The sequence below is a fragment of the Pan paniscus genome, chromosome 6 (genome assembly GCF_029289425.2).
Source record: "Pan paniscus chromosome 6, NHGRI_mPanPan1-v2.0_pri, whole genome shotgun sequence".
Taxonomy (NCBI): Eukaryota; Metazoa; Chordata; class Mammalia; order Primates; family Hominidae; genus Pan; species Pan paniscus.
Window position 1 is genome coordinate 23,304,669 of NC_073255.2, and position 22,870 is coordinate 23,327,538.

Consider the following 22,870-nt stretch of genomic DNA (forward strand, 5'->3'; position numbering starts at 1 on the left):
CAGATGTGACCCCAAACCCAACATGACATAAGTTTCTGGACTTTCTCTTTAAACTTTAAGGCCTGAAGCATTAGTATTTCAGACTTCATAATGTATAAGAAAAAAGCCAAATGATTATCATACAGTTAATTTTAAAAGTCCAATTAAATATCTTATTTCTTCCCTTAATATTTCTCCCTAGAAGGCAATAAACTGATCTGTATATCTCTGTTTCAATTTTTTCTTCATTCTCTGTCCACACAGGTCCCAAATAGATTTTATTATTTTGAACAACTAAGTTCTGGCTCCAGTTTTGTATTCCTACCTAGAAAAGCAAAGCCTGCAGTTAGCTAAACCCTTTCTATTGTTTGCAAAGTTCTGCTTTTTAAGTTTGCCCCCTGGAGGTCTCATGTTCCATGCCAAATAGGTTTTCAAAGTATTTACCTAATAATTCCTAGGAAAACATTCTGCTCCTAAAAAAATAATACTTACTACTTACAAATATAGGAATTCACATGCCTTTGGTACTGAACACCCTCTCCTCAAAGTAGACTTTAGGTGGGCATTGACAAGGTTCACCTTGACAATGTTCACCTTTGTGCTCTGCATTTTCTCTGACTCCAAAGCTAACACATACCCCTTCTGATGAATCCTTCATTAAACAGATTAAAGTAATTAATTATATTATAGTCAACTATGACTAATCTGCAATCACTATATATTTTCTAATTTGAGTTAGCTCCCCCAAAACATGAATATTAGGACAATAATAATAGCCTTTGAGACCTTACTTGGTCCCCACTAACTCACAGTTTAATCCAGTGTGTCTTAATTTCTAAGCAAAGGCTGACAAACAGGGTGATCAGTTATGTGTGCGTGCGTGCGTGTGTGTGTGTGTGTGTGTGTGTGAAACAAATACACACAGGTGTATTTATTTCAGGAACCAAAAGACTGCATTTACAAAATATATTTGAGATGGAGATAGTTATTAAATTAAGGCCAAATTGTTTCCATATGGTGAAAATACTTCTTTACTAGTAAAAGATATTTTTATAATTTAAGAGGTTTAAGATGGTTTCAAAATTCATTTCTCATCACATTTCCAGCATTCATGAGCCTTTGAAACTTAAAGCCAGAGAGGAGCTTATCATTTGACAAATTACTTAAGAGTTCCAGAATTTAATGTTATGTCGATTCTTAAAATTGGCCATTATTCACAAATTATATTTATCACATGCGTTCATGAAAATCAAGAGAACTTTAGAATAATTGTATATATTCCTTTATCTAATATTAACGACTCACAGCCTGTAACTACCATCTGCCCTTTCTGCCAATGGTGTATTTATTAATATATTTTAATAACAATTCTAATAGTTTTCATTTTAGGTTAAAATGTGTTTGCCTACCACAACTATACCTGCATTTTTCTATGCTTGCTTTTCACACTAGAAAACAAAGACCAGTCAATACTTTAATTGCCCAAGGGTTGTGAACAGACATGAATGATTCCTTAAAGCACCAATCACCTTTAGGAAAAAACAAACAAACAAAAAAAACTTTTCTTTTTTTTTTTTTTTTTTTTTTTTGAGATGGAGTCTTGCTCTGTCGCCCAGGCTGGAGTGCAGTGGCAGGATCTGGGCTCACTGCAAGCTCCGCCTCCCGGGTTCACGCCGTTTTCCTGCCTCAGCCTCCCGAGTAGCTGGGACTACAGGCGCCCGCCACCGTGCCCCGGTAATATTTTGTATTTTTAGTAGAGATGGGGTTTCACCGTGTTAGCCAGGATGGTCTTGATCTCCTGACCTCGGGATCCGCCTGCCTCGGCCTCCCAAAGTGCTGTGATTACAGGCGTGAGCCGCCACGCCGGGCCAAAATACTGTACTTTTAAGTGCAGTTTATGCATTTTCTAATTCTGTGCTGCACTCTCAGGATGATGGGCTGCGCATTATTAGCTCATTCCTTTTATGTTATATTACTTAGTTTGAAAATCAACTTTTATTTCAGATGCCATAGTAATTTCTCACTGTTGATAACAGAATTACAATGAGAAAACCTTGAAAAGAATACATTTAGTTTAAATTAAATAGAAAAGAAAAGAGGAAGATAAATTTAGCCAAGATTCAATTTAGGATTGTACCAGAATATTTAGTTCCCTTACAAAATACAAAGTATTGCTACTTCAAATGAAAATTTCTTGAGAAACTCTAGCCCTCATTAAATGAAATGTTTGTAACAAAATAAACTTTCACTATCAATGTATCAGAGTCCTTATTACTCAGCATTCTTACCAATACTTGGTATTGTTAGACTCAGTTTTTGTCTGTCTGCTGGGTTTAAAATGATGTCTCATTTTGGCTTAATTTTCAATTTTCTGATTACTAATGTGCTGTAACATATTTCATATGTGGATTGGACATTAGAGTTTCTTCTCCATCACTTGCCTATTTTCTTTTGCCAACTTTATTATTGGGTTGTCTTTTCTTATTTTTTAACCATTATTAATATATATTCTGAATACTCATTTTTGATTGATTAAATTCACTGTAAACGTTTTCTCTCAATCTGTCATTAATACATTTCCCTTTTTAAAAGTGTCTTTGCACAAAATTATATTATTATATCATGTTTATCAATCTTTTTCTTTATGATTTGTGTTCTTTTATGTCTCATTTAAATCAATTCTTTACCTGAGAATTTAAATGTATTCTTTGACATTTTTTCTTGTAAAACTTTTCAAGTTTGCTTTTTGTATATATGTTTAAACTACTTGGAATTGATTTTCTGAGTGGGAGTGTACATGTATATGTGTATGTGTAGTTTGATACAAAAAATAAGAGTTTAACATAGAGTAGCAATTATCTTAGCACCAGTTATTGAAGATCATCCCTTCTCTGTAGTGCTAGTATTGATATATGTAAAGTTTCCACATATGTGGGACAATATTCCACATATGTGGGCCTAATTGTTGTTGGTCTATTCTGTTCTCTTACCTAGTTGTCTATATTTGAACCAATAATGTATTCTCTTTTGTATAGCTTAACAAATAACTCCTGAAATCTGATAAGGCACATACCCTCATTTTAAGTTCCTTCAAAATTATGACTTTTCTTGGAATTTTGCTATTTCATGTAAATATAGAAGTAGCTTGTCAAGTTAAGAATAATATTAACACTAAATATTGATTTTTTTCTATCCATGGACAAAATGTATCTCCCTATTAATTTTTTTCTTTATTGTCCTTTATCTATTACTTCTTCAATTCAGGACACTTTACTTAGTTTAACTATCGCTCAAGACTATTTTATTAACATTATTTTAATATTATGTAATATGGTAATGGTTTATTATATTACATATTATTGAAGTGTGAGAGTAGGCCTCTGTGTGCCAACACTCAGTTATCCTAGATTGCAATGCTAAGAGAGGTCTAAAATCTGCTAATTTTAGCTTTTCTTCTTTCTCCTTTATTTTATAAATTCCACTCTGTCTTTTTTTTTTTTTTTTTTTCTGGAAGATTGCCTGTTTCTAGCAGAACCCTTTCCTCCTTTCTATTTTTTTTCCTAGTCTGCTGCCAACGAACTTTTTAGAATTTTTTTCTGAGATAAAAGTAAATTTATTTTGAGTATGAGGTTTACAACATACTAATTAATTAGCTACTAGTTGTTGATTAAATACTGTGCACCAGTGTTTGTATTAGACATTCTAGGTTTTCCCAGCAACACTACTATTAGGGATAGATGGTAATCACCAGTAGATAGATAAAACTGAGGATAACATGCCCCAGATTATGAAATTAGAGTGCTGTGTAATCAGGATTGAGTCCGAATCTATGTTTTTTCTCCTAGCACCACCCTGCCTCTAACACATAACAATATTTTAACACTGAAGTGTAATCATAGACAATGTGCTGTACAATTCTAAAACCAGACAACCTGATTCTGAGGCAGGATGGGCACCCTTCCCTAACTTTGAGGCCATAGAGCAACTGCTATGCCAGAAAGTTTGTAGGGAGGGAGGGTGGTTAGGTAAGTAGAAGAGACGGAGATACCTGGGGGATAGAGCTGCAGGAGGCTTTCAAAGGTGGTTGTAGTGAGCTGAATAAAGCATTTCCAGTAGGTCAGAGCTGCAGATTGAGGAAAGGAAATAGAGTTTTAAGATATTTAGCCTGTTCTGCTACAACACATGTTTCTATAACAAAAATTAAATGTGATTGGTACATAGATGATAATGAGTATAAAGTGATGTTGGTTCTTAAGTGATTTTTTTTCTAGTCATGGGGAACCAGAAGAGTAGAAATACAATAATAACTTTTAGTAATAAATGGGAAAGAAAAAGCCATCAACTGGGCTGCTACATTGCCAACAGGAATCATTTGGAGTATGTTTAAGAAATGAAAAACTAGTATCTGCATCCAGTGAGTTGCTTATCTCAGTTCCTCTTGCCCAAACTTGTTATGCTGTAGGCTCATGGCAGGGGACATTTCCTCCAAGCCCACCTAGGCTGCAGCCCTGCAGCAGAGCTCCAGTTCTCCCAGCAGTGCCTCAGTCCCCATCACCCCACTTCACTGTCCTCTCTATTGTTTTGTGCATTTGTCCATCCACTGTGGCGGCCTCTGGCCAAGCTGAGCTGCTGGTTTTTTGGAGAGGGCAATCCAACTTTTATCCCCACTTAACAACTGTAAATATCAATAATAATAATAATATTATATGATAATGATAGTGATGATGGACATGGTGGTATAATTACCAAATAACATAGGCTTTGAACAGTTTGCTTATAATCCCATCATCTCATAAACTTGTTATTTAGAGTACATATTTAACAGAATGTGAATTTTCTCTGGAACGCAATTATTGTGTTATTGCTGCATACCTGTACTGTTACAGGTCTAATGTTTCCTTCGTGGTGTTCAAAAATTACAAATAATGGACCTTACTTACTTAGATATTACTTTTGGGTTACTCAAATGGATATTAACTACAACACCACTATAAACTGCTGAACACTATGGGTTATAGTTATAAGGGTTATACTTGGTTCTGTTTACTTTGAGTACCAGGGTATTTTTGTCTTCAGTAGTCAGATTGTGTCACCCCAGTATCCATTATAATACCTAGGAAATTTATTTTCATTCTAGGCTTTGAAAAGATGATAAAATGATGTAATGTGAATTAATCAACTGCAGAATGGCTTACTTTCCTATATAGTTAAAGCAAAATTATACATGACAAATGATGAGTTGTGATATGAATCTTCAGTTCACCCCTCACTGTGGATCTGGTGTATACCTTTAGCATATGGAGCTAAGTCCAGTCTAGATTACTTGCCTTGTGTAGTCTGAATGCTTGAGGTTCAGTTCTGGATGGGCCACAGTATTGCATGAAGACTTTTGTCTGGTTGTTACTTCCTCATGTCCAGATCCTTCTAATTATTTGCAGAAAAATCATTATTAGCTGTGTCTGTAATTGCCTGTGGGTGACTTTATGTGCCAAGTCTTCACTACCAGCATTTCCAAAGGGCTTGGTTTCCTTCCAAGCCATTCATCAATTGCCTATCGCCACATCATATATGCCTTGAGGCATGATCATTCAGTCAGGAGCCTCTGTAACTCTGACTGTGCTCTGCACTTTCTCTGCAAAATTAAGGTGATGGAAAAGATCATATTCTGCTTGTTCTGGCAAGAAGGGAAGAGGTCTGAACTGAAAACAGGGGCACAACCATGGACCCTCATGTGCCCTGTCACACTGTTAAAGAGTATCCCTGGCTGCTGAGCATAGTGGTGTGTACCTGCAATTTCAGCTGCTTGAGAGGTTGAGACAGGAGAATCACTTCAGCCTAGGAGTTTGAGACCAGCCTGGGCAACATAGTAAGACCTGGACTCACCAAAAAAAAAAAAAAAAAAATTCTCCTTGGCTGCCACGTCTCAGGGATTTTTTTAAAAACTATTTTCCCCTTATGTGGATATTGTTTGTATTTTTGTCTTGATCTCAGTTATCTTCCAGCAATAAATACTTGAGATGTTATTAGAGTTATCAAATCTTACAAATGATTATTACAGAAGGATAGAAAATTGTATTGAAGGATTAAAACATAAATTAAGAAGAAAAGGAACTGAGCAATGCCCTTATTTATTTTTTTTCTTAGAGAAGCATCACACATTTTTAAGACATTTTTTTGGAATCACAGAGCATAACTTTTCTTCCTGGGCCATCGAATCAAAGCATTACCAAGGGAGCATTAACAGCTAGGTGTGCCTGGCTCTACAGCTCATGGGTGTCCTGTCCAGTGGCTTGCTGCCCTCTCTGGTCATGCCCACTTTGTGTGAACACTGAAGGCCCTTCTTCCCAGGAGCCATTGGAAGAACTAACACTTGTCAAAGCAAATCATATTTGTTATCTAAATATGAGGAAACCCTTAAAAACAGAACAAAGTCTAACGCATTACTCTATAAGACAGATTTTTTTGAAGTACTGCTCTGAAGTGTGACTTTTTCCACTGCTATATTAAGAATTAGCAAAAGAAAAAGATGGTGAATTATGCATTATATAGTATATGCATTATATACAGTAAATTACGCTTTATATACTACAAAGAAAGAAGAAAGATGCAGAAAATAATATGGAAGCTAATGGATAAGAAATATGTGCTTAAGTTGGGGCAAGAAAGTCAACTTTTGATTTCTATGAAAGAAAACAAAGGCTTCAATGAGTATTATGTAAATGGGTGTCTCAAGAACAGGTAATGATTGCTGAAATGAGGGAGATATCATCTTAAGCAACTAGAAAGGACATGTGCGAAAGCATTGATATACAGACAGGATACAGTGATTTTGAAGAACCTAAGTAAAGATGAGAGCAAGGTTTTCAGAAAAAGCAGAATAAAGGAAAATAAACCCTCAGCAGTGAATTGGAAGAACTTTGACCAGTAATCTATTTGATAGTGGATGTGTTTTGAGGATTATTTATGACCTGTATCAGTAGGCATTGTTGTTATGATCATAGGAAAATCCTGGGAAAGAGGGTTTTTGGAATGAAGGGTGGCCATGTTGTCTAATGTGTCTTCTTACCCAGGTCGCCCTATATTAAGAAGCTTAATTCTAGAAAATTTTAAATTGCTTCTGGATACACATAAGAACTTCTGGCAGAATTTTTCTCATCTGGAAATAAAGTCGTTTAGAATTTTTACAAATCAAGTTCTTTCTGTTTTTTCATTTATCTCAAATTTTCTAAAACTGATGCTACATTGGCAATTCTGTTAAAGTTCAAAATTAACAAATTTTATTACCAGAAAGGCTTATATCATGACTGTCTAAACATTGTGTTATTGGCACAGATTCAAAATTCAAAATTTTGATTATTAATCTTTCTGTTTTCTATCAACTGATTTGAATCACATACATTTAAATGTCTGAAGGCCAATATATTCTACTATGTAATGATCTACACAGTTTTGAGATGTTACAATAATTCATGATTCATTTGAAAGTGTAAAAAAGGGTACTTTAGTTTTACCCTAATGGCTGAATATTTAAAATACTGTTATGGGGCTGGGCATGGTGGCCACTGTAAGCCCAGCACTTTGGGAGGCTGAGGTGGGAGGATTGCTTGAGCCAAGGAGTTCAAGCCTGGGCAACAAAGCAAGACCTTATCTCTCAAAAAAAAAAATTAGCCAGTCATGGTGGTGTGTGCCTGTAGTCCCAGCGCTTGAGGGGAGAGGATCCCTTGAGCCTAGGAGGTTGAGTTTGCAGTGAGCTATGATTACACTACTGCACTACACCTGGGTGACACAGCAAGATCCTATTAAAAAAAAAAAAAAGTAAATGTCTATAGGTATTGAAATACAAAGGTAGCCCCATTATCATAGAACTTGATAATCATGGGTTCTCATTTCTTAACCCCCATATTGGTTTAAGTGTTTTTGTTCATGTAATGCTATAAGCATGTTTTGAGTGAAGTGCATATTTTAAATGAAATCAAATGCCTGAAGTTTTTGAATATTATGTCTGCTGAGTGTTTTCTCCCTAGCTTTTGAAGGGGATAGCATTAACTTATGTTTGTGGATTCCCTGTTAATTAGCCCTTAGAACCATTTAGCTCCTAGATTTTAGTTTCGTTTAACTAGGCCTCGGTTTTTGAAGTCAACACATAATTATTCCTAATTGAAATAATGAAAAAGTATTAACCAGGCATGGTGATGCATGCCTATGTCTCAGCTACTCTGAAATCACGTGAGAAGATTGCTTGAGCCCAGGAGTTTGAGGCTTTAGTAAACTATGATTATGCTATTGCATGGCAGTCTGGATGACAGAGCAAGACCCCACCTGTAAAAAAAAAAAAAAAAGGAAAACGTAAAAAATTTTAGTTCATCTAGGGTTTTGAATTTAAAATAACTAAACTTGGGTTCCAAAGGGTCCCTTCTGCTTATAAGCAAGTACCATTGAGAATTTCCTTCAGACATAGCCAAAATAAGACAACAGTCCCTGCTTCATTGCAAAAAACAGATTGTTACAGCTTCAGGTGAAATAACTAATGTTAGCTTATTGATTCTTAAATAGACTGTCCCTGCCATCTGGAGAGAAAACATTAGTTGGGGGGAACACATTGTTTACTGAAGATATTCCTAGGTTCGAATTAAATGACAAACACAGGCGTAATTCATTGTACCTAATGAAGGCTCTGTATTTCATGTGAGTGTTGTTATCAAGCTTCGTTTCTCATATTAAAATGTCAGATTTGGCTTTATAAAAAGAATATAGCAAATAGCCCAGCATATTCCACCACCTTCTTGTTCATTATTTCCATATCTTATTTGGCAGTTAGGAATCATTGAATCGTTGAATATAAATGGTTTGTTTAGCAGCCTACAGAGTGATATTCATATGATGAAAATTTCCATTCTAACTTTTCATATTTAATTTATATATATTTATTATATATATTTATTTTTTCTTTAAGAAACAAAGCAGACTAATGATTTTTATGTTCTGTTTTATAATGTTTATAGCTGATGTTAGTTCAGCAATACAGAACTCAATTATCTTAGTTCAGAATACAGAATTCTAAGTAGTCCTTCAATCATTTAGTTCTAATTTATGTATTAATATTATATTATAATCATAATGACTACTGTATATTGAGTGCTATTAGGTTATCATAATGCTAGGAACTTTATATTTACTGTTTCTAAATATTGAAGCTATACTGAAAGGCAGATGTTAATATCCCCATTTATAACATGAGAGAATTGTGACTCAGAAAGGCTAAGTAACATATCCAAGTTGTACAGTCCTGCATAATAAGTGGCAGAGACAAAATTCAAATCAAATTCTGTCTTAATCCAGGCCTCTTATCCATACAATAAGCCACATTATTTGAAATGTTATTGTCTTAGTCTGTTTTGTGTTGCTGTAATAGAATACCACAGACTGGGCAATTTATAAAGAAAAGAAATTTATTTACAGTTCTGGAGGCTGGGAAATCCAAGAGCATGGTAAGGGCATCTTGTGAGGCCTTCTTATTTCATCATCCCGTGGTGGAAGGCAGAAGGGCAAGAGAGCATGAGAAAGCAAGAGATGGCTAGATTTGCTTTTATAACAAACCCATTTATGATAATGACATTAATCCATTCCTGAAGGACCTAATCACCTCTTAAAGGTCTCACTTCTCAACACTGTTGCATTGGGAATTAAGTTTCCAACATATGAACTTTGATGGCAAACTATACCAGTTATATAGTTCTGTTTCATAAAAAAGAGATGCCATGATTCTCATGAATCAAATTTAAATTAATATCTGAAGCCAAACTTTCCACATTTTCCAGAATATATCTCTCTGATCTAGAAAGTATATGATCATAAGGCCCTTCCTTCAAAAGGCTTAGACCATATAGGATCTCTTTAAAGCTGAAAAGACAGCCTTCAACTCGATGAGAATGTAAGGTGGAACTTCTTTTTATTAGAGCTTTGATGTTCTCAGAGTGTCTCATCAATGTGTTCTGTAGAAAAACTGTAATAGAAGCCAGTATGGCCATTAGACAGAACCAGGGAGACCCTTAAGAGCATAGAAACAATTGTTAAAATTATTTTCAGTAAAAATAGTTTCAGTATAGAAATGGAAATGTTTTAAGTAAATTCTCTGGAATCTTGAGTATCTAATTCCTTGTGTTTAATTATAGGAAAATAAAGCATAATATAATTTATAATCTCCATGTTTTATATTGATAATATGAAACATGTTTGGGTATAATTTTGTCCAGAAAAAATATTAGATTTGGGGAAGGGTGGTAGGTAGAATGGGGAATGATAATGCAGAAGATGGTCAAAATTGTGTGCCTGACATTTATTTGTGAAAATAAGTATGAATGGAAGTGTTTAGTTATCAAATGTTTTATCTACATTTCTGTAGATTCATATGTATCTATTCAACCAACATGTGGCTTTGCCAAGGAGATCATCTTTGGAGAGTGTTTTGGGGGATGAAAAGGATTTACTGCTTTTAGCTCCAGAGAATATGGTGCACCAGCAAGGTCTTCTATCTCCCTTCTGTGAGCTCACCAAATGCAGAGACTTTTATATTGGATATAAGGAAAAAGATACAGAAGTAGGCTGCTTATAAAAGAGAGTGATGCCTAAAATAAAGGCATTGAAAAGTTGAAAATAAAGGGAAAGAAAAATATCTACCAGGCAAATGTGAATAAAAAGTCTGTTGTAGTAATCTTGAGGCAAAAGTCATCATAAGGGACAAAGAAGGACATTATATACTGGTAAAATGAAAAAGAATTTCCCAAATGAAAAAGAGTGAATACAAGAACATCATGTTCAGAGACATGGAAAAATGAAAAATTTGGGTAATATCCAGGAATTGTGTCTGTTGCATGATGTTTGCAAAAGAAAGTTAGGGGTTAAACTCCTAGGTCAGGTGGTTGTCAAAACTTGAATGGCCTTAGAGTGTGTTTGCCTCTGTTCTTGGCACTGAAATAATAGAAGTCCTGAAGTAGAGACGATTCCATAACCATAGGATGTATAATATAAACTTAGTGATATGGCCAGTTGTAAATGTTTGTATTTAGTTATATGCCATTGCTATAAATACTTTTGATCTGTTGAAACATAAGTAAAATATGTTTTAGGTACTTGCTATTTCTTAAATTCAATAGTTCACACCCAATTAGATCGAATTATGAAGTCATAATTGAATTGCAACATGAACCAAAAGTTGTTGCTATTTTCAGAGGCTAGCTTTCTAGAATCCTCTTGATTTAAATTGGTTATAGATCATGGTGTGGTATGCCACGTATCAACTTGACTTTTGTAGCAAGAAATGATGTAAAAAGCTCTGGGTTGACTTTTGGTATCTGCTACAATTATGTTAGCAAGTAGTAACTTAGTCTTGTCACAGCTCTCAAATGTAGTAAATATTCAGATGCTACACATGACAGAATTTTTGGTGTTCAGAATTTCCAAGTTGATAAATATTAAATGTGCAGCTACATAAGAAGGAGACTTATTTTGTGGAATAAAATAAACTTTTGATTCATACCAAGTAGTGAAGATCAGAATGCTAATCCTTAACTGGACTTCTAGAATTTTTTTATTTTCATAGTCCTGTAGCTAAAAATAGTGTTTTGTTGAAACAGAGCTTTCCATTAAGTTTCTGATCCTGTGAACACCTTGTATGTACATAGCGTAGTCAACATAGGATGGGTTAGTCAGTGTTAACTTGCATTTCAAAGTAGACACTGTTAAATAAAGAAAATAGTGCTTCATTATTCAGCATGAACCATTACGTGTCACTTAAAGGAAAAGCAAGGTTTTCTAGTTGATATGTACTGATACATTCAGGCATATGTAGTACATATACTAATGCAAAATGATGTTAAGTTGCTTAGTTATCTTATATGAAACATTAGTTTTAGGGTCACAGAAATGCTGTTTATACGAAGTATAAAAATTGTGTTATAAGTTTCTCTAGTGACCTTTGAAGGGAGGCAAAGTTGGGTCTGAAGCTGTAGTATATTTCTTCTAGAATTTTGAGCACAAATGGTGTATTCAGTGAAATTCATGAGTTAAAGATAGAGCATGAAGACATTAGCCAATGCAGCTTATAACCAGAGTTTTCTGGAAGCTCTGTCATGATTACAAGGTTACTAGATTCATTACTGTAAAGCAGAGTTACAAACACATTTTTATATTAATTTCTTAGTGCTGATATCTGCTATAAATGCCTCACAAGAAAGATATTTTAATACTTTGTTCATTCAAATTGTACTAGATAATGATGGTCACATTGAGATCATTTATGCTACAGTCTGATGCCAAGTCTTTTTCACTGGTTGGTCTATGTTGTGGGACAAGAACAAGGCAAAGGAAATGCAAAAAGTGAAAGTGCAATTAAACTGCACTTGCTTTCAATGAGATTCTTTATTCAGTTATATACTTAGCTTTTAATTATGGTTTATTTTTGTTATTAAATTAATATTTTAATAAGAAACTATATAAAATGAATAACAATGAAATATTAGAGGTTGAATAGTATATTAGTGATTTACTCAAGATCAGTAGTCACTTAGTAGGTTCATCTGAAGAAGGAATCATTTATTCATTGCAGAAATATTTATTGAGTGACATACTATGTGCCAGACATTATGCTAAGCTCTGGTAATACAGGAGAAAGCAAAATGAACTATTTTTTCAAGTTGATGCATGAAACTTTTTATAACTCTGAGTAAATAATTCAACATTTAATCAATTATATAACTTTCTTTAGAATTTATACAGTTTCTTAGAAAAACAAATGAGTAACAGCTTTTCAACATTTTAATAATCATGAATTAACGGTCCATAGGAGGATATTTTTAATAATCAGTTATAGTAATATTAGCTAGTATTTATTCAATACCTATTTGCCAGGTATTATATAATTCTCTATCATCCTTATAACAATCCTGAGAAATTTATTATTTTGAATCCATGCTTATAAATTAAAATTTAGGGAAGATTTGAAGAAAATTTAGTTACAGAGTTTCTTATCAAACTGTATAGTAATCACCTTGATTGTATTGCTTCTAAAACTGAAAATTCCATGAAGGTAGAGCCTGTGTCATTCTTGTATACATTTATATCTTCAGGGCTTGCACTGTGGCTGTGAAATAGTTGATATTCAATATATGAAATAACTCACTTTCATAGAAAAAATAAACTTCCCTTGATTCTATCAAAAGACTATTAAGTTTTCCCTTATCTCTAATTACAGGACTGCACAGGGCCATATTGATTTCTCCTCCTGCGCTGGCTGCCTTGAGTGCTACAGAGAGGGGCTGATGTGCAACTGGAAAACACTCAGAAAAAAATAGAACCTGGAACAAAATGGCTGAGCAGGGAAAAGCTGTGCACACATGCCCATCATCTTAAGAGTACAATGCTGCTCTCATTCGCAAGCTAGAGGATCCCTTTCTTAGCAATCCACCTTAGTCTTTCATACTCCGAATATTGATAGCCTTGTTCTTACCTAGCCTTACCTAGTCTAATTATTTTCATTTTTAAAAATTGTTCTCTAAAAATGTTGGCTAATTTGAAATCACACCAAAAGATACTTTATTCTTTTATATTTTTGCTATGTAACTCCTGCTTTTGAAAGGATGATCTCATCTTATGGTTCTCAAACTTTATTGTGCATCAGAAGTACTTGGAGGGCTGATTAAAATACAGATTCCTTCCAGAGATTCTGACTTACTCGTTCTGGGGTAGGAACCAATAAATTGCACTTCTAGCAAGTTCCCAGGTGATTTTGATCCTCTGTAATCCTCTAAAAATAGAATAAATCTTGGCTCAACACATCCCATTTGAAGGGAAGAGTTATTTTCAATCACTGCAAGGCCAATGATTCTAAAGTTTTTGTTGTCGTTGATTTGTTTTGCTTTCAAATGTAACAGTCTCCCTGAAGTTTCAATGCCAACATGATTTCTCAGACCCTTTACCTGCTGTAAAATCTTTCGTCAGATGAGGAAGATTTTCTCAGAAGACCATTTGTTATCTAATTAGGCTTTCTAAGTGGGGAGAAATCACTTGTTAATTGAGTATCCCTTATTCACATAGAATTGATGATGTTCCTCTAAGAAATAGAAAATTCAGATAAATAAGGTCTTGAGTTGGAACAAAAATTAGTACACTGTACTTTCCCCTCCATCCTATTCCTTGGAGGTCTAAGGGAATCAAGCTCACTGACTGCAGGCAAATGCATATGGTTTTATTGCTTTAACAATAGTTTGAGGAATGTGAGGTTGGGAGAAGAGGTAACATCAATGAGTGAGTAAGTGAGTGAGTGGAGGAGCAGCAGTTATTGGTGAGTAATTTGCAGCATACTACAATTGTAGAGCACAAATTCGGTATTTGAGGGAATTAAGTTTTAAATCTTACTTCATTTACATTCCAGAATCATAGGGTTTGTTAATACATGAAAAGTCTCTGCTTGATTACAGATGAACTGATGATATATCATTGTGGTAGAATCAATTGGGTTACATTACCTCCTTTGCTTGTTTCCAGTTATCAACTGAGATTGATTTTAGAAGAAAGCCTATTATAATCCAGAAAAATACAACTTGAACTCCATAATCTCAAGTGTTGAAATCCCAAAAGATGAAAATATAATTCTGAAAGAAGTAATAAAACATTCTTTATATTTATTTACATTTTAAAAGGGGGTTTATTTGAGAAAAATTAAAACAAAACAATACACTGTACACGATAAAATAAATAATGGCACATATTTTTACAAGCAAAAACACTCAGGTATACTAGCAACAGTCACACCAGTATAACAGTTATGATGCAGACAAACCGTATTTATAAAGAAATAGGTTAAAAATGGAAATGTATAAATGCATATCACTGTGGTTGATAATTGTGTGCACCCAGCTTTATATAACTGTAGTCATCTTAAATTTCCTGATGAACAAGCTAAGCTTTTTGGCAAGATGGATCAAAAAATTCAGTGGGTCAACAACACACATATAGTTACCCAAAGAACCGAGATCCTGATAAATTTTCTTTCACAAGCGCAGATGTACAAAATCTTTCTTTCATTTATTGAAGAAATTTCGACATGTTTGGGTTCAGAAGTAATGCTTATATGCAAAGTCAACGTTGTGATAATGCAGTTCTCGTGGAATCAAATTTCTGATGTCCAAGGCATTCGAAGAGAAGCCTGCCCTAGTTCTCAGACAGAAACCAGTTCACCTCCTGTGTTTGTTCTATATGGGTCCCCGGCAGATCGGATGGTGCCTGCTAACATTGAGGGGAGATCTTCTTCACCTAATCCACTCAAACTCACACACTAATGTCATCTGGAAGCACCCTCACAGACACACCCAAAAAATGCTTTAATAGGTTTCTAAGTATTTAATCCAGTGACATCTCAAATTGAATCCACAGGTCCACCCCTTGTCAACTTGGCTCCCGTAAGTCTCTCCTTAACCATACTTAATTTCCAAGTAAAGACTGTAACAGCCGCCTAACATGATGCAACTAACATGATGCAATAATCCTGCATACGACCAAAAACTAATCGCTTCACCAGAATTCAGCTTTCAAGATTTCATATTTGAGATTTTAATATTTCGAGATTGTCATTTTCAGGATTGTAGACGTGAGAGATTTTAGACCTAAGGGATTTAGACCTTAGGGATTTTGTATCTTTTCAGATTTCAACATTCAGGATTATGGCATGTGGGATTGTGTCTTTCAGGATTGTGATCCAAATCCATTTTAGAAAAGGTCATTGTGAGCTAGAGGTCTGAGGATATTTCTGGAAATATTTTGGTGCCATACAGGTTTTTTAATACTTTTTTTTTGCTTATATGTCTGCATAAAAAGAAATTGGATTATGGTAACTTTGAAATAACATTTTACATTAGGATTTAATTCCCACTTTCATTTACTATTAAATTGAGAACCTGAGATTTTTTGGCCCTTGTTACTTTTTTTACCTTTTTCTTTGACCTATATGTATATAAAATATAATATTTGGATTAGTTTGCAATAAATGCTTATTTAATTGAATTTGAATTTGTTATATTGAAACTTTTTAAACTACCCATCTACCTAGACTGACATTTGTATTAGCTTGTTATAGTTCTTGTAATAGAACATATATCTTTTTCCCCCAAATTAGTAAACTGTAGTTTTATAAATACCCCAAAAGAAACTGAGTCACATTTCTTTACTAACATTACTGAGATGATGTGAGAAGAATTAACTCAACATTCTTAATAATGGAAATATGGTAATCAATATAGTTGATGGTTGTTTTGGTGATACTTATTTTTCTTCTGAGAAACAAGTGGGGTTTTTTGTAAGTATCCAATGTCTTTTCACTCTAAAATATTTTTTCATTATCAAGAGTTAAAGAGAAGATGGCTAATGGAAAAACATACTGCAAGAATGCAGGGATGAAACGTAAATAAACCTCATGTTAAATAATGGTCAAAATGAAGAAGACACATTATTTACAGTATTTTATGTGGAATACCCTTTCCTGGAACCTTTAAGAACTAGGATAATTACTAACTCAGTCTTCTGGAGTTTTATTCTATTGTTTATTTTTTATTATAAAAGCTGAGAGATCTTTTTTTATCAATTGTCGTTTGAAGGTGTAATTTAAACTTAAAAAGAAAAGATGCATAGGCATATTGTATCAATATGGTGATTTTGTTATCCCTTTTGTATATTCATCATAAATTTTTGTATTCTGTTAAAAATCACTCTGAAACAGACAGTGGGTCCATTTTTCATCAGTAGATCATATTAAATTTTATTTGGAATATCTCAGATAATGATTTGTATCATTTTGGTAAGGGACAAGATGGTGAGACTGGATAATATAAATGCTAGACCTATATGGTTAGTTATTAATTACCTGTATTTCCTTAAGCTACTGTCTTTAAAGCCTGACTCCAATAGTGAGTCCTTTTGTAATCAAGCCTCCTTAGTTTCCTCATGAGTGAATTTAAATTATTGTTTTTCTTAATATAAGAAGTTCTTGTTCTGATCTCACCACAAAAAAAATGGTAACTAGCTGAGATGATAGATTTGTAGCTTGATTATGGTAATTATTTCACAAGGTATAGGTGTATCAAATCATCAAATTGTACACCTGAAATATAAAGAATCTTGATTTGTCAAATATACCGCAATTTAAAAAATGTTCTTTACATAAATGTTTTGTAGAATAAAAAAAAAAAGTTCTTCAAAAGAAATCTCAAATCTCCAAATGGAAACAGGTAAAAGTGGAGCTACCCTGGTTCCACGGAGAACCTTTTTTTGAGGAAACTTAGGCAACTCGCAGGTACCTTATGTCATGAGACAGAGTTTGAAAACTACAATTGACTATCTCTAAATTTCCTCCCAGGTCTAAAATGTGATGATAGTTACTACTTCAATACATCATCCTTAAGGAAAATTATTAGGTCCACACTGTTTCTATCCTTTGAATTTTACACATAAATTTTGTAATCAAAAGTTTATTTGTAATATCAGATGGAATCAGATAATTGTTTTTTGTTTTTTCCACTGACAGGAACATAAGATTTTGTTGTGTAGCTTAAGTCAAATGCAGTTTGGAATATATATTTTTTAAAAATTGTAACTTACATATCCAAATACAATTTTTCAAGAAGTAGAGTATTCAGTAGAAATTAATCTGTGAAAGAAGAGGAATTCAGCAGTGGCCTATTTGATGAATGATTTAACATGTTTCTTTCTTCCCTTTCATCAAAACTCTGTGTCCCCTTGTTTGCCCCCTCTGACTTCATACTCTGGAGTTGACCAAGATCCCTCTTCCATCGGATTGTTCTGGGAATTTTGAAATAATCTGCTTTTTCCTCTCTTTCCCCTGTTGCTTCTGATGCCTTAGAATTACATTTTCCTCGCTGATGTAGTTTAGAAAAGAGAAAAGAGCTTCCATGACTAGTAGATTATCACTTTTGGGTTTGCTCTTGGAAGTGACAAGATGCTAGGATCCCTCTTTGGAATGTAAAATTTATCTCTTATATAGAAATGATATAAATGTGCACCAGAGACTATAAAACTCTGATACTATCTACTGTACTGTATAGCTGAACGCCACAATGTGTCTGGTAATCTATTGACTATCATAAATGCTATTTCTACAGAAAAGTTAGGAGGTCCATATTTCGGGCAACCAATGTATAGCTGAATGCAGAACAGTCATAGTTGGGTATAACCATATGATTTATCCATCAACAGGTGCATATGCTCGGAAATTCTGTATCCATAAGAAATCAGACTACTTTCTTTTCCTTTTGCAAGTAAATTGAATTTAGCCTGAGAGGCTGAGGGGAAATTTTCACATATAAGCCACGGTTTTGTGTTTTGTGTTTTGTTTTGTTTATATAGTACTAACTGGATGGATGCGATAAAATTCATAGGTGGTACTAAGATACAATAGGATTTGTGAAATGGACAATTGTCTGGCATAAATAGCAAGTAAAAAATCAAGCCTGTCCTTCATAAAAATTTTATTCTGGGGTGTGCTTGTTTTCCAAAACTACCTCTACTAAATCTCCTGTTAGTCCTGAAACTAGAAGGCAGAAAAGCTTCTAGTGCTACAGCCAACTGCAGTGTAGCCTGAGAAACAGGCAACAAAAATAGAACACCAGGATTGCTGTGCGTGGGTGAGGCAGAAACCACATTATGAGCAAAAGCTTCCAGTATTATTTTAGAACCAATACAGAGCTCTGCACTTCTCTCCTCTCTCTTCCAAAAACACATACTACAAAAATAAAATGAAATAAAATGTATGTGCATTTGCCCTCTTAGAATTATGATTCTTAATTTTTTTTTTTTTGCCTTCCTTTCTTTGGAAGCGAATCGCCAGTATGGAAACACAGTGTGTAAAGCAAGCTTCGAGAGAGGAAAGAGTTAATTGGTTTTAAGGCCCTGCAATAGAGAATTATGGTTTGAAAGATAGAGGCTGGACAGCTGGGTTTGCTGGGGTATTTTTAAATGCATTAATGCAGGCTCCAATCACTCGGCCATGCTTGACCTATTTTTGGCTCAGGCCGACCATTGTTCTATTTCTGTGCCTGTGGGCCATGCTGTTGTTGATTCATATGCAAATGGATTATCACTCGCTTTAGCCAACTTGAGCTGAGAGAGACTGAGAAAGGGGGAAGAGAGGCACAGACACAGATAGGAGAAGGGCACCGGCTGGAGCCACTTGCAGGACTGAGGGTTTTTGCAACAAAACCCTAGCAGCCTGAAGAACTCTAAGCCAGGTTTAATTGGTTTCTTTTTCTCGTGGGTAGACTTAATAATTTTCTACGTATTCTGACAAAGAAATAACCCCGAAGCACGTTCCTGTTTCCCACCTGCTTGTAGTTTCCGGGATAACCTAAACTCCAGAGAGCTATAGCATCCACTCTGTCCTTTCTGCTTTGCACACAGGTTGGTAACATGGGAAAAGTGTCCAGGTCTTTTTAAAAGTGGATGCCCATTTGAGCAGAAAGGAAATCATTGTCGAAGTTGATCCTCTGCTGCTTCTCCTCAGGGAGGAGGGAGAACCAGCGAGGGTAGCTCCTGGGGCCGGTGCACTGAGCAGTGATGAATGTTTCATGTAGCTGAAGTAAGAGTGACTGGAATATGCTGCAGACAATTTACGAGAGTGACTCCTGTTTTTCCTCAGATGGGGTGGCTGGACGAGAGCAGCTCTTGGCTCAGCAAAGAATGCACAGTATGATCAGCTCAGGTAAGATCCTCTTTCATAACTGAGACGTTTTAGGTTTGAAAGGGGGCTGGCTTGGGAAATGCAGCTAAGAAAAGCACCTCTCTTAAGGAAATGGCAGCTTTTTCGTGTTGATGTTGCTATTTTCTTGGTGCGTCTGTAGGGTTTAACTTAGATCCCTTCCATTACTGTTTCTGTGCATATTCAGTCTGCTTAGGGACAGCAGCTTCTGAATGAAATTGCAAACTATTGCTTCTGATGAAAGATGAGACTGAGATAAGTAAAATGTAGTTGGGGGTGTTTTGCCTTTACTATGCAACTAGAAAAAGGAGCTGTGTACTGATTGTAAGCCTATTCTAATAGGACTTTAAAAATCAGGTAAGTTCATATTGGGGCTTCAGTTTAAACTGCAGCCCCGCTAGCCTGACGATTTTATATTTACTCTGTGCCTACAGAAGCACATCTATTTATAGACCTACCTTCTAAAATGTGTTCGCCACAGAGTTATAAAGGTAGTTTTCTTTTTTCCTTATGTGGCTTTTTCTCATCAGCCCCAAATGAAACTGTTTAGGATGAAATAAAATTGTTATTAGCAGATGCTTATTTTAATTTTCTTCAAAAACGTGGGAAGTCTAGCATTGTCAGGCAGATGTGATGGCATAACACACATGTAAATGTGTTAAAAGCAGGTGCAGCGTTTTAAAGGATAATAGGAACAGATTCTAATTTCTAGTTTCTCAAGGAGATGAGCTGGTGGGAGATGGAGCTTGTCAGCTTTGTCAATTTATACTTACTAAATGAACATACTCTCCAGGCAGTATCACTTACGTGTAATTATTGCCTTTCATATTTATTTCCTATGGCTATTTCCTAAAGCTTTGGGAACTCTTTGTTTCTGTCCTCTTCTGAATGTTTCAACCTAAAATTGGCTTAAAGTTCTCACTTAGATCCCACTTCCCATGTGGGCTTAATCGTAATTATAGATCACCGCCTAGATTTCCATGATAAGAATGCCACATAAAGCAGTGTTTACTTTGTAGAGCTAGGTGTGAAAGAAATATTCCACAGGTTGGCATGATGTCTGTTTTGGTGTTAATACACCTTCCCATATGGGGATCTATGTTTAAAGCTAGTTTTCTTTAAACCTTGGTTAGTTATGTTAATTTTAAGATCCTTCTGTTGACCCAATCTTTTCATGGAATCAGAATAAAATATCAATTTTGCATAATTTGGTATTTATACACTTAAGTGACAGGAATTATGTTAATGAATAGTGCCTGCTTAACAAAAGCAAACCTACCAGAATTTCAGTACAGTTTATTCTTATAGCTGCAAAGCTGACAAGGGCTCCAGGAGGGTTTAACAGGTATGTCTCTAATGGGACTGGTCATTTAACTTAGCATTTTATTTTTTAAAATATGGATGAACCCTTGGAAAATAACTATTTTAGAAATCTTTTCAGCACTATGCTTTATCCTTTTAGTCCTCACTTCTGTGTTACAAGTTTGATATTTTTTTTCATATGGTAGAAACATACATGCCTTCCAAGTAGCAAGTGTCTGCTGAAGCTAAGGCTGGCTACAGGTGTTTGCAAGCTTTGCTTTTTTCTCCACATCTTTGATAATCACATACAGCTTTACACCCATTTCAGTAGAGATTGTCATTTTCCTAGCATTTAATGGTTTGTGTACAAAGCAACAAGATTTTCAGACAGGGAAGTGCTTCAGGCTGTCCATGCTTTTGCCAGTTCTACAAGAAGCAACATTTAAGCAGCAGCTAGCTATTAAATGAAAAGTGATGTAGGTTAACATCGACTCCCAAAACCTGTCTGGTATAAATACATAATCACTAAGTTCTATTTATTTTTAAAATGTGAAGCATAAAAACAATTACACCCTTCCTGCCATGCCATATATTTCATATATGTTCTTAAATTTAATTCACCTAGTCTTTATTGTATACTTCCTGTGAGGCACTGGCTCTCAAAGTTGGACTCACCAGAAGCACTTTACAAAATATGATACCTAGATTCCACTCCCAGAATGCCTGATTTAATTGGTATGGGGAACAGCCTGGGGATTGAGGTTTTTAAAATCTCCCCACCTTAACCTTCAGCAAACTGAGATTCACTGCTGTAGGGCTAGGGAACAGATGGTGATGCTGGTGAACCACTATCAGTAGGGTTTGTCCTTTGAGCTAACTGCTAAATTAGGGGTATGTTTGTCTTAATTTAGCTACAAATCTTGTTCAGCTCCCTTTTGGACCAGTGGTCTGGACGTGATTCATAGGCTTAGAAGCAGAGTCTTTGGATTTGAAAGAGAGAAAGGATGCCTGGCAGCAGTGCAAAGGAGTGGAGAGAGCACTGTTCTAGGAGTCAGACACTCTGTATTCTAGCATGAGCTCCACTGCTAGCCGATTGTGTACTGATTTTTTTACTCATCTTCAAACTGAAGAATAATGATGTCCTCCTGCTTGCCTCTTAGCATTCTTGTGAGGTTCAGATGTATCCATATGTCTTTAAAACGTATACTCACTATTAGAATTGTTGTTTTTAGTGAATGAACCTAAGATCTTGGTTTTCAATGCCATGTTCTATCTTGCTGAACAAGCCACATGAGTTACATTGTAGGTCACATGGGGGAAATGATTGTTTGTTTTGATAATCAGTTTGCCTTAGTTATCTTATAAATCAACTATTTATTTTGTTACCTTGGTTTGATAAGAGTTGAGATCTTTCCTATGCAGACTATCACTATAGGTAAGAGTAGGGTGTGTATGTGTGTGTGTGTGTGTGTTCTCTGAAATGTCTCATTATGTAATAAAGGCAAAGAAGTTGCACAGTATGTGATTGAACAGTGAACCCCAATGGCAGATTTCATGAGATTATTTTTAAAACATTGGTTATGTTGTGTAATTTCTTTAACAATTGCTTTAGAGTTCCCATTTGTTGTTCTAGTTATATTGGATATTATGCACTAATATTGATGGTTTTTGTACAGAGCTCTTTATATACTATTGGAATACAAGTGTTTTTTATGGTTGTATGTTTTTTTGATATTGACTCGGCCAGGCTAAACATGTTTGGTAGAACCAGGTTCTATAATATTGTACTAATATATTTTAGTTTAAAGTTCTATAATATTAAATCTTAGA

The 22,870-nt window shown here is 34.9% G+C and overlaps 1 protein-coding gene and 1 long non-coding RNA gene across 26 annotated transcripts in view; one reads left to right on the top strand and one right to left on the bottom strand.

Annotated features, from left to right (window-relative positions):
• The window catches only part of LOC117980885 (uncharacterized), a 33,084-nt gene extending 28,980 nt beyond the window's left edge, over positions 1–4,104 (bottom strand). The window contains exon 1 of the long non-coding RNA XR_004672370.2: positions 4,028–4,104. This is a non-coding gene — a long non-coding RNA (uncharacterized LOC117980885). The remainder of the gene's footprint in view (positions 1–4,027) is intronic.
• Positions 1–22,870, top strand: part of HDAC9 (histone deacetylase 9) — a 911,762-nt gene that overhangs the window by 385,534 nt on the left and 503,358 nt on the right. For 24 of the 25 annotated variants that reach the window (XM_034963758.4, XM_063606189.1, XM_034963767.3 and 21 more), the window contains one exon: positions 19,679–19,741. In XM_034963758.4, the coding sequence (XP_034819649.1) occupies positions 19,679–19,741 (63 nt within the window). Of the gene's footprint in view, positions 1–18,759; positions 19,272–19,678; positions 19,742–22,870 lie in introns of those variants that run through there. The other variant, XM_034963756.3, reaches the window with a different exon arrangement.